Source organism: Gopherus evgoodei, unplaced genomic scaffold (genome assembly GCF_007399415.2).
Source record: "Gopherus evgoodei ecotype Sinaloan lineage unplaced genomic scaffold, rGopEvg1_v1.p scaffold_37_arrow_ctg1, whole genome shotgun sequence".
Taxonomy (NCBI): Eukaryota; Metazoa; Chordata; order Testudines; family Testudinidae; genus Gopherus; species Gopherus evgoodei.
This window is the reverse complement of record NW_022060049.1, coordinates 293,209-312,083: the sequence shown is the minus strand read 5'-3', so window position 1 is coordinate 312,083 and position 18,875 is coordinate 293,209. Positions and strand designations below refer to the sequence as shown.

The 18,875-nt window shown below is 54.5% G+C and overlaps 1 protein-coding gene across 3 annotated transcripts in view; it reads right to left on the bottom strand.

Moving 5' to 3' along the window:
* Positions 1-16,151, bottom strand: part of RASAL3 (RAS protein activator like 3) — a 67,124-nt gene extending 50,973 nt beyond the window's left edge. Inside the window, exons 1-2 of one of the 3 annotated variants that reach the window (XM_030545448.1) lie at positions 16,113-16,151; positions 11,632-12,058 (exon numbers count right to left, since the gene is read on the bottom strand). In XM_030545448.1, the coding sequence (XP_030401308.1) occupies positions 11,632-12,058 (427 nt within the window). In that variant the 5' untranslated portion in view covers positions 16,113-16,151. Of the gene's footprint in view, positions 1-11,631; positions 12,065-16,072 lie in introns of all 3 variants that reach the window. The other 2 variants (XM_030545449.1, XM_030545447.1) reach the window with 2 other exon arrangements.
* Positions 16,152-18,875: the final 2,724 nt, after the last annotated feature.

Genomic DNA, 18,875 nt, shown 5'->3' with positions numbered 1-18,875 from the left:
TGCGGGGGTGGCAGCGCTGATTTCATAGCTATCTTACTTTGCAAGTCTGTCCACAGGGAGTGGGACTACCTGCCTGTATGGACTCCATGGGGACTCCACAGGGACTGGGCTGGGGCCCGCTCATCCCCCTGTATGGACTCCATGGGGATTGGGACTGCCTGCCGATATGGACTCTACAGGGACTGGGCTGGGGCCCGCTCATCCCCCTGTATGGACTCCATGGGGACCGGGACCAGGCCCATCTGCCCGTATGTGGACCGGGACTGCCCGCTGACATGGACTCCACTCGGTGGATTTGAATTAAATCAAATTGAATTAAACTGAATTAAATCATGATTTAAATCACTAGTCAGGAAGACTCGATTTAATCATGGATTTCTACATAAAAGTGCATTCTTGTTGGTTGTTGTAACCTTAATACAGGGGCTGGCAAACTTTTTGGCCTAAGGGCCGCATTGGGTTTCCAGAATTGTATGGAGTGTTGCTTAGGGGAGGCGTATTTTCTTTTTCTTATGGCCAACGCCCCCTATCTGACTCCCCTATTTCTCAACCTCTCATGGCCTCCCCGGGACTCCTGACCCATCCAACCCCCTGTTCCCTGTCCCCTGACATCCCCCCTTGGAATCCTGCCCCATTCACACACACACTCTGCTCCCTGTCCCTTGACCGCCCCGGACCTCCCTGTCCCCTGACTGTCCCCCACCGCCCCATCCAACACCTCATCTCATTCCTGACTACCCCCCTGGGACCTCTGCCCCATCCAACCACCCCTTCTCCCTAACCACCCCGGAACCCCTGCCCCTGACTGCCCCCCACCACCCCATCCAACCCCCCCTCCTTCATGACTGCCCCCCCAGACCCCTGCCCCCATGTTCCCCACCCTCTGACCGCCCCGACCCCATCCACACCGCCAGGAGCGGCGCCAGGGTTTCTGATGCGCTAGGCGGATGGCCATTTCGCCGCCCCCCGTGGGTCCGGTGGACCTACCACAGTCATACCGGCGGATGGTCCGCTGCTGGAAAGGCTCTGGTGGAGCTGCCGCAGTGATGCCGGCAGGCGGTCCGCTGGTCTAAAGGCTCCGGTGGACCTGCCGCAGGCATGACTGCGGTAGGTCCGCCGGAGCCTTTAGACCAGCGCACCGTCCACTGAAATGACTGCGGCAGCTCCACTGGAGCTTTTCCAGCAGCGGACCGTCCGCCGGCATGACTGTGGTAGGTCCACCGGACCCGCGTGCCGCCTCCCCCGGCAAAATAGCGCCCCCCCCAATTCTGGTGCCATAGGCTATTGCCTAGGTCGCCTAAATGGTAGCGCCGGCCCTGCACACTGCTGCCCCCTGACTACCACTCTGAACTCCCCTGCCGTCTTACTGAGCTGCCTGGAGCACCGGTGGCTGGTGGTGCTACAGCTGCACCGCCTGGACCACCAGGACAAGCAGCCATGCCACCGTGCAACACAGAGCACCGGGGCAGCACAGAGCATGCAATTGTGCAGCTGCACTGCCCCAGGAGCTTCCAGCCCCACCACCCAGAGCGTTGTGCTCGCGGCGCAGTGAGTTGAGGCTGTGGGGGAGAGGGAACAGCAGGGGAGGGACCAAGGGCTCAGGGGCCAGGCAGGAGGGTCCCGCAGGCCAGATGTGGCCCATGGCCCATAGTTTGCCCACCTCTGCCTTAATACATATTCTTCACAGGTAGAGGAACTTCATTAAAATATTCCCAAACTGGGTCTCTTTTATGGCCTGCTGCCATCATAGGTTTTCCCTTCTAGTGAGAGAATGGTATGGTAGATCTCACATCAATGAAGGCTACACTCAGAAAGACCTCAAGACTTCTGGAATATGCTGCTCAAACAGTTTCACTTTTGTTTCTACTGCCTGTCCCTCCCCTTCTCAAAATTATCTCCAGATTTATTCTCCATGTCCAGATCTATTCCGCCCCCAACAATCTTCTATTCATTTAACTTTCTGAAACTTTGCATTTTAGAGAGAGGTAAGGGATTGACTCTGTGTATACAAATTTGCAGGGGGCCAATAGGGTTGAGGTCTGTTGTTTCTCATCTCTACATATTATTTATTTATTTAATTTAAAAACATTTTTGCTGTTAATAAGCATGTTACCCCTGGAGACACAAATCCAAAGTTTGAGAATTGCAAAACTAAGCCTCTCTGATGGTATCTTCTAGACTGACATGGAGTCCCATTGGGTAGCTAGAAAGATTAACCTAAATACACACAGAAGCTCCTGGAACCTATAAGCTTGGGTCCTTAATCCATTAAGTATTGGAACTCATTTACAAAACTTTTCTAAAACATTGCATTAATAAATTGTCTCATACTATAGATTTAGAATTTATAATCCTTATTCCACTATGAGATATCTTTGATATAATGTATCTTAATTAAAACTATTTTTAGATAGGTTTTTTCCCTCAAAAAGCATTTTATTAAAAAATAATCTGATTTAAATAAAAAAAATCTGTTTTTTTTTTTAATTTTTTAATGGATTTTTATCTAACCTGACTCCACTGGTATGGTCCGGGGCCCTCTTGCCCACCTGTGTGGACTCCAGAGGAACCAGGAATGGCCTGCCTACCCATATGGATTCCACAGGGACTGGCCTGGGGCCTGCCTGCCTGTGGATTCCGTAGTGATTGGGCCAACATGCCTGTATGGACTCCACAGGGACTGGGTCTAACTGCCTTTCTGGTTTAGCATGATGGTTTCTGCTCATGGATTCTCACTGCCCTTGAGCTGGAGCAAAGCAAACAAGAATCAGCCTGTGTGATGTAGCAGGGACTGTCTGTGTGGTGGATGGGAGAGCCGGGATGACTTTAGGTGAGGGACAGGACCTGAGCCTGTAACCTGAGCCAGGGAGGGGGGAGGTGTGTCAGCACCTTTACCCGGAAGCCGGACAAAGGAAGGGGCCGGCTGGAGAGAGTTAGTTCAGTTTTGGTTTTGGGCTGGGTGGCTGGAATTCAGGGAATCCCAAGCTGGGAACTAAGCTTCCTGAACCCCAGAAGGACTTGATTGAGGGGTCCTGGTTGTGCCCACAAGCTCTGCTGTAGCCTGCGTTACTGTTGTCCAATAAACCTTCTGTTTTACTGGCTGGCTGAGAGTCACTGTGAGTCCCAGGAAGAGGGGTACAGGGCCCTGACTCCCCCACACTTGTGACAACCTGAATTTCCGTCTCCCAGCAGAGATGAACCCCTGAGCTGTGGCTGAAAGCCTGATCCTGCCTTGGCCAATGGCCAGTGCTCAGAGCAGCGCCCAGCAGCCACATCTGAGACACGGCTCAAATCACAGGCAGCCCATGTCAGAGTAGCAATGGTAGCATCTCCCGCCTGCAAATCTGAGGCTACGTCTACACTACAGGATAAATTCGAATTAGCTTAAACCGATTTTATAAAACAGATATTATAAAGTTGATTGTGCGCATCCACACTAGGCACATTAATTCGGTGGTGTGCGTCCATGGTCTGAGGCTAGTGTCGATTTCTGGAGCAGTGCACTGTGGGTAGCTACTGTAAAATAATGAGGCCAATAACGTCGATTTGCATCCACACTAACCCTAATCCAATATAGTAATATCGATTTTAGCGTTACTCCTCTCGTTTTGTAGGAGTACAGAAATCGATTTAAAGAGCCCTTTAAATCGATATAAAGAGCAGTGTAGTGTGGATGGGTGCAGCGTTAAATCGATTTAACGCTGTTAAAATCGGTTTAACAGCGTAGTGTAGACCAGGCCTTAGAAAACATCCTGAGACCAGTCTCTGCCCTGCCCGGGCAGGAGCCTTTGCTTTGCTCTGTCGTGGTGAGCTTAACGTGCTGACATGGGCTGGCATAGCCCAGCCCTGGAGATAGGGTCCTGCCTGCACAGAGCTGGCCCCACCACACAGCCCTGCGAGGTTCGCCTCTTCAGTCTCTGGCTTCTCTGCTGAGCCTGCCAGCAAGAGGGGCTCGGAAAGGTTTAATTGAGCCCCATCCCGCCACAGCCCACTGCCTGGCCTAGCCCCAAATCCAACTTGGAGCTACTTCCCCTGGGATTTGTACCAAGCTCCAATGCACACTCCAGCTCCAGCGTTGTATGTAGATTGTAAGGCACTTTATTGACCCCAGGAGGCTGTCTGTGTGCCCCACTGCTGCCTGCTGGTTATAGTTAGAACTTCAAATGTGTGTCACAGTCCCGCTGTCACTAACAGAATCCTCTTTACTCAAGCCACAGGGCCCTGAGCCTCTGGAGCAGGGGCATCTCCATTCTCTCCCTGCTGCCACCGTGATCTGCTGGAAGACTCTTAGCTGCAAGACTAGAACTCAGCTTGTGGGATCACAGCTTGGGAGGTAGCTGCTAGTAACAGGGGGAAGAGGCCTCGGCACAGCCAGAAACAGAATGCCTGTGATGTTGTAATGGGCTGATCACTAGCAACAAGTTCCCCTGTGGGGAGAGCTGCCAATCACTCTGTGGACGAATTGGAATGAGTGAAACAGGAGGAGGCACGGAACAGAAAAGGGGCTATAACCCAGGGAGTGGTCAACCGAGCACACATAGCTCCTCTGTGAGATGGCTGAGATTGCCGATCCACACACACCACACAAGGCCCAGCTGTACCATGGTTGGGATCCGCAACACACACTATACATGGCCAAGCTGTGCCACAACTAGGATCCCCGACTCATACACACCACACACAGCCCAGCTGTGCAGCAACTGGGATCCCCTACCCACAAGCAGCACACACAGTGCAGCTATGTCACAGCTGCGATCCCCAACCCACACACACCACACACGACTCATCTGTGCCACAGCTGGGATCCCTGACCCACACACATCACACACAGCACAGCTATGTCACAGCTGAAATCCCCGACCCACACGTATCACACATGGCCCAGCTGTGCCACAACTGTGATCCCTCACCCACACAGACCTCCCACAGCCCACCATGGCTGGGATTCCAAATCCACACACAAATCTCACACGGCCCAGCTCTGCCACAATTGGGATTCCTGACCCACACAGACTGCATGCGGTCTCGCTGTATGACACCTGGGATCCCCAGCCCACACATACTGCACACGGCCCAGCTGTACCACAACTGGTATCCCCGACAAACACGGACCTCACACAGTCCAGCTGTGCCATGGATGGGATTCCCAACCCACACACACCACACACAGCCGAGCTGTGCCATGACTGGGATACCCAACCCAAACACAGTCCAGCTGTACCGCGGCTGGGATCCCCGACACACACCACACATGGCCCAGCTGTGCTACTATTGGGATTCCCTACCCACACACACCATACACTGCCAAGCTGTGCCACAACTGGGATGCCCAAGCTCACACACCACACATGGCCGAGCTGTGTCACCTCTGTGGTCCCCGACACACACACACAACACAGGCCCCAGCTGTGCCACAACTGGAATCCCTGACCGAGACACAGATCACAGGGCCCATCTGTGCCACAGCTGGGATCCCCGACACACACAGACCTCAAAGAGCCCAGCTGTGCCACGGCTGGGTTCCCCAACCCACACACATACCTCACACGGCCCAGCTCTGCCTCAAATGGCCCAGCTCTGGGATTCCCGACCCACACGCACCACACACAGCCCTGCTGTACAACTGGGATCCCCAATCCACACATACTGCCGAGCTGTGCCACAACTGGGATCCCCAACACACACACACTGCACACGGATCTGCTGTACCATGGCTGGGACTGCCAACCCACACACACACACTGGGCCAACTGGGCCATGACTAGGATTCCCAACCCAAACACTGCACACAGCCCAGCTGTACCATGCCTGGGATCCCTGACACACACCATCACACGTGGCCCAGCTGTGTCACCTGTGGTATCCCCGACACACACACAAACAGCACAGGCCCCAGCTGCATGACAGCTGGGATCCCTGACTGAGACAGAGCTCACATGGACCATCTGTGCCACAGCTGGGATCCCCAACACACACAGACCCTAAAGAGCCCAGCTGTGTCACTGCTGGGTTCCGCAGCCCACATACAGACCTCACACAGCCCATCTGTGACATGACTGGGATTCCCAACCCACACACTCTGCACACATCCCAGCTGTACCACAGCTGGGATCCATGACACACACACACACGGTCGATCTGTGCCACAACTGGGATCCCCAACCCACACGCACCAGACACAGCCTGAGCCAAGCTATGTTACAGCTGCTATTCTGGATCCACACACACCATACACGACCTAACTGTGCCACATCTTGGATCTCAGACCATACACACCATACGCAGCCAGCTGCACCACAACTGGGATTCCTGACCCACACAGACCTCAGTTGGCCCAGCTGTGCCACAACTGGGATCCCTGACCCACACAAATGGACAGGGCCACGCTGTGCCATAACTGGGATCCCGTCCCACACATACTGCACACGGCCCACATGTGCCACAACTGGTATCCCCGACCCACACAGACCTCACACCGCCCAGCTGTATTACAGCTGGGATCCCTGACACACACCACACATTGCCCATCTATGCCAAAACTGACATTTCTGCCCCACACACATTGTGCAAGGGCCAGCTGTACCACGGCTGGGATCCCCAACCCCTACAGACCACACACAGCTCAGCTGCACCACAGCTGGGATTGCCGACTCAGACACAGCTCACACGGCCAAGCTATACCATGGCTGGGATCCCTGACCCACAGACACTGCACAAAGCCCAGCTGTGCCACGACTGGTATCCTGGACCCACACATACTGCACATGGCCCTGCTTTGTCAAAACTGGGATCCCCAATCCACACACAATACATATAACCCAGCTATGTCACAGTTGCAATTCCCGACCCACATGCACCACACATGACCCAGCTGCATCACAACTGGGATCCCTGACCGAGACACAGCTCACATGGCCTAGCTGTACCATAACTGGGTTTCCCGAACCACACACACCACACAGAACTAAGTTGTGCCACAACTGGGATCCCTGGCCCACACACACTTCACATGGCCCAGAGGTGCCATGACCCACACAAACCGCATATGGCCTAACAGTGCCACAACTGGGATCCCCTACCACACACACCACACACAGCCCAGCTATGTCACAGCTGCGATCCCTGACCTACACGCACCACACGTGGCCCAGCTGCATCACAACGGGGATCCCCAACCAAGACACAGCTCACACAGCCCAGTTGTGCCACAGCTCGGATCCCCAGTCCACATACACCGTACATGGACCAGCTGTGCTGAGCCTGGGATTCTCGACCCACACATACTGCACACGCTCTAACTTTGCCAAAAGTGGGATCCCCGACCCACATGCACCAAACACAGCCCAGCTATGTCACAACTGTGATCTCTGACCCACACGCACAATACAGGGCCCCGCTGTGCCACAGCTATGATCCCCAACCCACACACACCGCACAGGGCCCAGCTGTGCGGCAACTGGGATCCCTGACCCACACGTACTGCACACAGCCCAGCTTTGCAAAAATTGGGATCCCCGACCCACATGCACCACACACAGCCCATCTATGTCATGGCTCTGATCCTTGACCCACAAGCACCACACATGGCCCAGTTGTCTCACGACTAGGATTCCCAATCCACACACACTGCACACAGCCAAGCTGTACCACAGCTGGTATCCCTGACACACACCACACACGGCCCAGCTGTGCCACAATTTGAATTCCCTACCCACACACATTATACATGGCCAAGCTGTGGCACAACTGGGATCCTCGACACACATGCGCCGCACCCGGCCCAGCTGTATGATGTCTGCGATTCGCAACACACAGAGCCCATCTGTGCCCTAACTGTTTCCCGACCCACACATACCGTACATGTCCCAGTTTTGCCAAAATTGAGATCCCTGACCCACATGCACCACACACAGCCCAGCTATGTCATATCTGTGATCCCCAACCCACGTGCACGACACACAGCCCAGCTATGTCACAGCTGTGATCCCCAACCCACGCGCACTACACACGGCCCATCTGTGCCACGACTGGGATTCTCGATCCACACACACCGCACAGGCCCAGCTGTACCACGTCTGAGATCCCTCACACACACACACACACACACACACACACACACACACACACACACACACACACACACAGAGCCCATCTGTGTCCCAACTGTGTTTCCCGCCCCACACACACAGTACATAGCCAAGCTATGCCACAGCTGGGATCCTCAACCCACACACACCGCACAGGGCCCAGCTACACGACAACTGGGATCCCTGATCCACACAAACTGCACATAGAAAAGATTTGCCAAAATTGGGATCCTCGACCCACACGCACCACACACTGCCCATCTATGCCACAACCGGCATTCCTGACCCCCACACATCGTACACAGCCCAGCTGTGCCACAACTCGGATCCCCGACCCACACGCATCACACACGGCCCAACTGTGCCACAACTGGAATCACCTGTATTTTAAATATCAGAAGAGTAGCCATGTTAGTCTGGATCTGTAAAAAGCGACAAAGAGTCCTGTGGCTCTTTGTCGCTTTTTACTGTATTTTAAAGAATCCTTATTGAGGTTGCAGGAACAAACCTTCCCGATGTGTAGAAAGAATAGTAAATATGGCAGGCGACCAGCTTGGCTTAACAGTGAAATCCTTGCTGATCTTAAATGCAAAAAAGAAGCTTACAAGAAGTGGAAGATTGAACAAATGACCAGGGAGGAGTATAAAAATATTGCTCAGGCACGCAGAAGTGAAACCACACTTGGAGTTGCAGCTAGCAGGGATGTTAAGGGTTTCTTCAGGTATGTTAGCAACAAGAAGAAGGTCAAGGAAATTGTAGGCCCCTTACTGAATGAGGGAGGCAACCTAGTGACAGAGGATGTGGAAAAAGACAATCTACGCAATGCTTTTTTTGCCTCTGTCTTCACAAACAAGATGTGATGGCGCTGCCTGTGGGAGCCAGCTGAGGTCACTCAATTAGGGTGAACTGCAAACAGAACGGGGCAGACAAACCCCAAAAACTGATGCAAGCCAGCACAAAACAACTTCTATATTACCATACAGGTTATTCAGAAGTCCAAACGATGCAGTTCCCTTAAAGTACCCAGCCTCAGGCGCCCGTCCAGACACACACGTCAGATATGATGATGATTATTGAAAATCTTATCTCATCATAGAAAAGGTTCTTCCAACCCCAAAAGGTCAACCACATACCCAGGTCCAATTATAAATTAGATCTTACCCAAGATACACGCTATTAGCCAGTTCTTATTAACTAAGATAAAAGTTATTAAAAAAGAAAAGAGAGAGAGGGTTGGTTAAAAGATCAATATACATACAGACTTGAATTCAATTCTTGAGGTTCAGATACATAGTAGAGATGAGCTTGTAGTTGCCAAAAGTCCTTTTAGAAAGAGTTCATAGGTTATAGTCCAATGTCCATATTCAGGGTGACTCCAATCAATGACTGGGGATCTCAATCCTTATGGCTTAGGGTTTCCCCTTCTTGAAACCCAAAACAGATCTGAGATGAAGCAGGATCGTGTCTCAGGGTTCTTATACATTTCCAGCAGCCTTTCTGCCTGAGAAAACAATAGGCTTAACTCCTTCTCCCAAACATCCCAATTAGCACAGGGTAATTTATCCATTAAACAGTTCAGATACAGGTTACCACAACTTTCAGAGAGACACAGACAATAATACTATTTCACTCAAGTATCTTCCTAAATGTTAATATTCCTTTTTTGATCTTTGAATCAAAGCTATAGCAATAGTCAAGACTTGTTTGCTTACATCACAAGATCTGAGCAAACATCTCCCCTTCTATCTTTAATAATGCAGACTTGCATTTCAAAGCTCTGTTCATTTACATATTTCCCTAACAAGTCTCTAAAGTTCATCCATGGGTCAAGTCAGTCTGTTAGTTAATTAACTCTTTCTGGCCCTGTCATCCTTCAATGAGATATTAGATCAGACTCATAACATCACACAAGGTCAGCTCCCAAATGGACGAGCAGAAGTCCATGGGGCCACATACGCTGCATCCGAGGATGATAAAGGAGTTGGCAGATGTGATTGCAGAGCCGTTGGCCATTATCTTTGAAAACTCATGGTGAACGGAGGAGGTCCCAGATGACTGGAAAAAGGCTCATGTAGTGCCCTTCTTTTAAAAAGGGAAGAAGGAGGATCTGGGGAACTACAGGCCAGTCAGCCTCACCTCAGTCCCTGGAAAAATCATGGTGTAGGGCCTCAAGGAATCAATTCTGAAGCACTTAGAGGAAAGGAAAGTGATCAGGAACAGTCAGCATGGATTCACCAAGAGCAAGCCATGCCTGACTAACCTAATTGCCTTCTATGAGGAGATAACTGGCTCTGTGGATGAGGGGAAAGCAGTGTTATTCCTTGACTTTAGCAAAGCTTTTGATACGGTCTCCCACAGTATTCTTGCCAGCAAGTTAAAGAAGAATGGGCTAGATGAATGGATTATAAGGTCGATAGAAAGCTGGCTAGATCATCGGGCTCAACAGGTAGTGATCAATGGCTCCATGTCTAGTTGGCAGCCGGTATCAAGCGGAGTGCCCAAAGGGTCAGTCCTGGGGCTGGTTTTATTCAATATCTTCATTAATGATCTGGAGGATGGCGTGGACTGCACCCTCAGCAAGTCTGCAGATGACACTAAACTGGGAGGAGTGGTAGATACACTGGAGGGTAGGAGTAGGATACAGAAGGACCTAGATAAATTAGAGGATTGGGCCAAAAGAAACCAGATGAGGTTCAACAAAGACAAGTGCAGACACACACCACACACAGCCCAGCTGTGCCACAACTGGGATACCCAACCCACACATGGCCCAACTGTATCATGGCTGACACACACCACACACAGCTCATCTGTGCCACAACTGGCATTCCCGACCCACACACATTGCACATGGCCCAGCTGTGCTACAATTCAGATTCCCGACCCACACACACTGCACACGGCCAAGCTGTGCCACAACTGGGATCCCCAACCGACACACACTGCACATGGCACAGCTATACCAACAGCTGGATCCATAACACACGCAGCCCATCTGTGCCACAACTGGGATTCTCGACCAACACACACTGTACACGGCCCATCTGTGCCACAACTGGGATCCCCAACCAACACACAATACACAGGGTCCAGCTGTGCACATCTGGGATCCCCGACCCCAACACACCACATACAGGCCAGCTGTTCCATGACCGGGATCCTCGACCCACACACAGCACACATGGACCAGCTGCACTGCGGCTGGGATCCCCAACCCACACACACCTCACACGGCCCAGCTATGCCACATCTCAGATCCCCGACCCATACAGACCTCACATGGACCAGATGTGCCACAGCTGGGATCCCACAGACTGACCACAGACATCGCACAGCCCAGCTGTGCCATGGCTGAGATTCCCCGACTCACACAAACCTTGCATGGCCCAGCTGTGCCACAGCTGGGATCCCTGACCCAGACCCACCCCATACGGCCCAGCTTTGGCCAGTCTAGTTCCAATTGCCCCACTGCCCTGGATGCCCATTCCCCTGCTGGATACAGCTCACTGCCAGAGCATTCAGCCCCACGCTGGACCCACCTTACCTTTGGCTGCCTGTTGAGGTGCCTGCTCTGCCTTGAGCCCACTCTCCTGGCTCCTGCGGTGGGACTTGGAAAGCAGGTATTTTCGCAGGTTCAGCTTAATGCCCTCTTGGCCCTTGGGCTCCTTGGGCACCTTGTCCGGGGCAGAAAACGCCCTCTGGAACACAGACCTCCGGGCTGCTGCTTTGCTCCCCACAGGCTCTGGGGGCTCGGTGCCTGGGCTGCTCCTGGCCATGCGCACCTCGGGGGCATCAGTCTCAGGCTGGCTATGAGCACGCCTCCAGTTGTGCAGTTTGGCCCAGCGGCTGCTGGCAGGGGGCATGGGGTGCCGCTCGGGCTCCCTCTCCCCACCCTGGGGTCCTATCCGCCATTTGTAGGACTTCAGCGGGGATGGTGCCTCAGGTGCGGGTGGTGGTGTCATCTCCTCCATCTGCAGAGCAAGAGAAAGGTGGCATGGGACTGTGCCATGACAGTGACACATAGTCTGGCTTCGAAATGGCACCTTGGCACCAGAGCCACCACTTCCCATGGGAATGGAGACAGCAGGGGATGGGGATGGGATTGGGCAGCACAGAGAGGGTGCGAGAGGGCATTGGAGATGGGATGGAGTGTTAGATACACTGGAGGGTAGGGATAGGATACAGAGGGACCTAGACAAATTAGAAGATTGGGCCAAAATAAATCTGATGAGGTTCAACAAGGACAAGTACAGAGTCCTGTGCTTAGGACGGAAGAATCCCATGCACTGCTACAGACTAGGGACTGAGTGGCTAGGCAGCAGTTCTGCAGAAAAGGACCTAGGGGTTACAGTGGATGAGAAGCTGGATATGAGCTGACAGTGTGCCCTTGGTGCCAAGAAGGCTAACGACATTTTGGGCTGTATAAATAGGGGCATTGCCAGCAGATCGAGGGACGTGATCATTCCCCTCTATTCGACATTGGTGAGACCTCATCTGGAGTACTGTATCCAGTTTTGGGCCCCACACTACAAGAAGGATGTGGAAAAATTGGAAAGAGTCCAGTGGAGGGCAACAAAAATAATTAGGGGGCTGGAGCACAGGACCTATGAGGAGAGGCTGAGGGAACTGGGATTGTTTAGTCTGAAGAAGAGAAGAATGAGCGGGGGATTTGATAGCTGCTTTCAACTACCTGAAAGGGGGTTCCAAAGAGGATGGATCTGGTCTTTTCTCAGTGGTAGCAGATGACAGAATGAGTAATAATGGTCCCAAGTTGCAGTGGGGGAGGTTTAAGTTGGATATTAGGAAACATTATTTCACTAGGAGGATGGTGAAGCACTGGAACAGGTTACCTAGGGAGGTGGTAGAATCTCCTTCCTTAGAGGTTTTTAAAGTCAGGCTTGACAAAGCCCTGTCTGGGATGATTTAGTTGGGGATTGGTCCTGCTTTGAGCAGGGGGTTGGATTAGATGACCTTCTGAAGTCCCTTCCAACACTGATATTCTATGATTCTATGGGGCAGCAGAGAGAGGGTGGGATGGAGGCAGAGGGAATGGGATGGGGCAGCAGAAGAAGTGGGTGGCATGGGGCAGAAGGCATAGGTCAGCAGGGGAATGGGGCTAGTAATTGGACCCTCTGAGATTTCAATGTGCCCATGGTGCTTCTGACTGCCCACCAGCCTCTGGTGCACAGGCAGGCACCTCTGGTGCACAGGCAGTGGACATGAGTCAGATACCCATGAGTTCCAGGGCAAACCAGGCACTGGGGGAATGGAGAGACTGCACTGCCAAGACCTTGGGGGCATGCATGTGCCTCACGCAACAACAGTGCAGCTTGGCTGGGCTGAGCTGGGCATGGTGCAGGGCCTGGTAGGAAAGGTCTGGGGTGTCCCAAATGGAAGCCGATGGTTTCCCTGGTTGCTGTGGTTTCCCTGGGCTGTGTGCTGCCCCGCTAGCTCCCAGGGCTGTACATGCTGTGCCATGAGCTCTGGAGCATGGTGGCCTGCAGTGGGTGGCCGGGGACAGGTTCTTTCCTTCCTCTACTTTGGTGGTGCAGGCCTGGCTGGTCTCACCAGCATCCAGAGGCAGGTCCAAGCAGGCTGGTTTTGCGCATGTGAATCAGGCTGTCTTTCAGGGCTGGACCCAAAGAGAAGATAAAGGCCTACTGTTAGTGGTGATGAAGGGAGTCCTCCTGTAGCCCAAGTAGGGTGACCAGACATCCCAATATTATGGGCTTTGTCTGATATGCACAACTATACACACACACTCTCCTCGAACAAACTAAAGTGTCCTGATTTTTTACACTTGCTATCTGGTCATCTGAAGCCCAAACAGCTGAGACTTGGAATGCTGGAGTGGAGGTCGCTGGCCTAGTGTTGCAGCCTGTGAGAAACCTGAGGTTTGTAGCTCTGAATGGTGGGCGCCCAGCATTAGGTCTAGGCCAGCTACAGCTTGGCTGCTCAACAATGGGAGAGGGGCCTGGTGGGAACAGCAGGGGATGCAGGAAGGCTGGGGCAGGGTAGCCAGACCAGAGGGATCTGGTGTTCCATGTCTCCCCGTGGCACCTGACCAGGATAAGTCTGGGTCTCCCTGATGCTCTGGGTCTCCTTATGGCACCAGGGCTAGGCGAGGGGCTTGCTGCTCTGGGTCTCCCTGTGGCATCTGGCCAGGATGAGTGCTGGCTGGGGGAGGGGCCCCCAGTGCTCTGGGTCTCCCTGTGGCACCTGGCCAGGATGAGTACTGGCTGAGAGAGGGGTCCCGGTGCTCCAGGTATCCCTGTGGCACCAGGGCTAGGGGAAGGGCCTGGTGCTCTGAGTCTCCCTCTGGCACCCAGGCAAGGTGCACCTTGTGGGCGGCAGCACAGCTCCTCCCTGCCCTGCACAGAACCAGTCCTTCTGCTTCCCAGGCTGGGCAGAGATGCCAGGCTGGGACAGGTACGATGCTCAGGCCTGGGCTGAGCAGCCCTTGCCATGGGGTGCAGACAGCAGCACTTCCGCTTCCTCTGGCTGTTGTGGTGCTGCTGCCCTCCCCCCCCCCGAGCCATTTCCTCCCTCTGCACCTGGCCCTGTGCTCAGTCAGTTTCTGATGTAAATAAAAGGTCCCCAGGTTCCTGTGGCTGCAGGGGGGAGGGGGCAGTCCCTGGGGGCCTTTTCCCCTAATGCCAGAGCTCCTGGGGGCCAGACTGGAGTGCAAGGAGGGGCAGGGCTAGCCACAGCCCAGAGGCTGCTCACTGGGTACCAGCCCCCTGAAAAACCCGTGGCTCCACACATGAGCCATACCAGCCAATGGGGGAAGGGACACAACACCCCTACTTGGGCCACCTGGCCACCACCACACCCAGGGTTCTGGAGCCCAGACACCTTACATGCCCCCAGATCCCAGGTGGTTCTGCCCACATGGGTCCAGTGTCTGACCATGCTGGTGGGCAGGGGCAGCTCTAGACATTTTGCCACCCCAAGTACGGTGACATGCTGCGGGGGGCGCTCTGCCGGTCGCCGGTCCCGCGGCTCCGGTGGACCTCCCACAGGCGTGCTGCATAAGGCACCCTGCCTGCCACCCTCCCTGCGACCGGCAGAGCGCCCCCCGCGGCATGCCGCCCCAAGCACGCGCTTGGTGTGCTGGGGCCTGGAGCCGCCCCTGCTGGTGGTAGTGGGGGGTGAGGCCCAGAGCCCCTTGTGCCTGGCCTGGAGTTCCTGGGGCAGGCAGGAAGCAGTGCCCCCTCAAGTGCTGCTGACAAATGCGCAGGTGGTGGGGGGTTTTTGTGAGCACGCGGGCAAATGGGGCTGGGTTTCCCTAGCAGCACTGCGAGCATGGGGCTGACAGCTTTCCCTGATGACTGCCCATCCAAATCTTTTCCTCACCCTCCCCTCTCCCGTGGCCCCTTCTCCTCTCCCCCAGCTTCCTCATATCCTGTTTCCCCTTCTCTCCCCCGATCTGCCCATGTCCCCTGCTCCCTCCAGTCCCCTTCTACCCTCCTCAGTCCTCTGCTCCCTCCAGTCCCCACATGTCCCCTCTTCCCACCCCCTCCAGTTCCATCCTCCCACTGGTCTCCTGCTCCCCACATCTCCCCATGTCTCCTCCTCCCTCCAGTTCCCTCCTCCCCGCGGGACCCCTGCTCCCCCCATGTCTCCTCCTCTCCCTGGGATCCCTCCTCCCCCCAGTTCCCTCCTCTCACCCCCCACAGTTCCATCCTCCCACTGGTCTCCTGCTCCCCACATCTCCCCATGTCTCCTCCTCCCTCCAGTCCCCTCCTCCCCGCGGGACCCCTGCTCCCCCCATGTCTCCTCCTCCCCCTGGGATCCCTCCTCCCCCCAGTTCCCTCCTCTCACCCCCCACAGTTCCATCCTCCCACTGGTCTCCTGCTCCCCGCATCTCCCCATGTCTCCTCCCTCCAGTCCCCTCCTCCCCGCGGGACCCCGGTCTCCCCCATCCCTCACCCTCCCAGGCGCCCTGCTTCCCCCTCCGGCCCCCCGTGCCGAGCGGCTCTCACCCAGCAGCAGCAGCAGCAGCCCGCGCTGCCGGAGAGGTACCTTAGCTCCCTGCAGTCGCTCGCTCGCTCTCCGGCTGGTCCGTCCCGGCAGCGCTGAGCTGTGGCGAGGCACATGTGATCAGGCAGCGGATGCTAATCTCGCCCTCACCTCCGCCTGTGGCTGAGCGGCCCGATGGCATCTCCGCTCCCAGCAGCGAGGGGGTGGGATGGGGGCAGAGGGGATGGGATGAAGGAGCAGGAGAGAGGGTGGGAGGGGGCATTGGGGATGGGCGATGGGATGGGGCAGCAGGAGAGGTGGTAGGAGGGGGCATTGGCGATGGGGTGAGGGCATGGTTCTGGCTGGGCCCAGGCCCATCAGGCCAGGTGGTCTCAGGTACGTGTACCAGGTTGGGACTGTGCCAAGCTACACCCATGCCTGGCCCCATGGCAGGCTCGGCAGAGCCCAACCCCATTGCCCCTCTCTTCCTCTGAAGGCCTTGAACAGCCATGAAGCAGTTAACAATGGACATCCTCGTTAGGTTTCAGAGTTAACAGGACCAGGTCTCTCGGAGCTTCTGTACAGTGCTGTGCAGACTGCAGGAAAGTGAAGCATGGGTCACACGCCACACTGGCAAGGGATCTTTGCAGCTAGAAGGACCCAGACTAGGTTATTTTAAATGGAAGTTGAGATCCTTCAGCACAAGATGCAGCCACTGGGGAATTGGCACCAGAGGGACTTTGCAAACCATCAGCTCTTCAATGAACCATTGGCACAGACAGCCTGGTATTGCTGGGGCAGCTGGCCCATTTGCACCACCTCTGAGAACTTGCTGCTGTCCTCTGCCAGTGACACTGGTATGGCTGGTGCTGGCACAGACAACCCGTCAGCATTTCCAGTGGCTCGGTTGGTGCTGGCATGGTCAGTCTGTCAGCATTTCCAGTGGCACAGATGGTGCTGGCAAGGCCAGTCTGTTGGTATTCCACTGGCATGGCTGGTGCTGGCACGGTCAGTCCATTGGCATTCCCACTGGCATGGCTGGTACTGGCACGGTCAGTCCGTTGGTATCCCACTGGCATGGCTGGTGCTGGAATAGCCATTCTGTCCACAGCATCACCGGAATTGCTGATATGTCAGGGAGCAGGAGACTGGGATGTGGAGTGTGGCACCCCAGTGGGGCACGGTGGCAGGGACGGGAGCTCCGAACTGTGTTTGGCCAGGGACTGCCCTTCATTGAGCTCCTGATAGCGGCACCACAGCGCCCCCTGGTGAGTTCCCAGGGAACTCAAGCTTGCCTCCTGGAACAGCAGCAGCATCTGGACCCATGACTCCCCCTGCTTGGCACCACACCCCGACACAAGATATATTTAGTGCAGAGATCCCCGAGTGGTATCTAGGTGCTGGGTTGGATTGGGGCACTGGCTCGCCTGGGGCACTGGCTAGCCTGAAGTGCCAGCTCCTGCATGTTCCCAGCTGCTGAGTTGCACTGGAAGAAGCTCAAGCATCGAGCTCCTATGGGGTTTGGGTATGGCGTGGCAAAGAGCAGGGGTGTGGAGCTGGGGAGCAGGGTCAGTGGCTGGGTTAAGATTCGATGGACGTGGATGTCATGGGCTATTTTCCGAACATTTCCGTGGAAAGCAGGTGCAGTCTGTGAAACGCCCCATTCTTGTGAGGTTTTTGCCACCTCGGATAAATCTGCAGAAGGATCCTTCCAGTGTGACTCAGACCCAGAGCCTGGATCAGCCCCCCTCTCCCTAGAATCCCAAGGGCTGAGGCTCTGGGTTTGGCTCATTGCGGGCTCTCATGAGGGCTGGGACCTGAGTTGGGCTGCCTCACCCTGACTGAGCACACCTAGACACTGACAGCACGAATGCCAGGCACCTACTGAGGGCATTGACATCCTGGAGGGATGCCCTGGAGGGAGCGGTGCTGTGCCAGCAGGAGTTCATTTCTATAAAGGAGAGGGAAGTGATCCCTGCCCTGGGGCTGATGCTAGGGGCAGCTGCCTGCCACAAAGCCAGCCTATCCTGTGGCTGGTAAATTGCAACAAGAGCTTTATTGCTGGAGACTCAAGTCATCGGCCTATCCATGGGGCAGGGAGAGTACAAGCCCCTCAGTGCCAACTGGCCGAGGGCACACTATGGCATAACTCCCACGCATTGCCCCAACACACTGTTGGAATCTGAAAGGGGCCATGTGAGGAGTCATATGCAAACCGGAAACATGCTGGCATTAATGTCATTGCGTGATATGTGTACGGGCCGTGTACGAAGAAACACAGATGGTGCTGAAAATATGTTCTGAAAATGTGTTTGGCAAGCAGCCCAGCCTGTCCTAGCCAAAGGAAGGGGGCTTCACCCCTTGGCTTGGACTTCAGTGTAGACTGAGCAAGGGAAGGCCAGAAACAATGGAAATATATTTACATATAAGGTAAAAAAGCGATCACCCTAGCCAGCTGGGGAGCTGTACACTTAACAGTCATGAGGGGGCGGAGGCTGCACCCCGGGAAGCCTTCCTGGCTCTTGGAACAGAGAGAACAGCCTTTGGGAAATAGAAGCAGGAACAGAAAGTCATTTGGGCATCCAGTATGCGGAGACCATGAAAGGCCAGAGCTCTTGAAATTTGAGACAGGTGGATCCGTCAGCCGAGGGGCTGACATCTCTGGGAACTGACTTGAGATGAGAAAGCTGCTTAGACAGAGCATAACTTGCTGAAGTTAAGTTTTAGGCACTAGACAGCATGTTTGGTTTGTAACCTTTCCTGTCACTTTCACTCTGATTTGAAATCACTTAAGCTTCTGTTCTTTGGTCATAAATTAATTCCTGT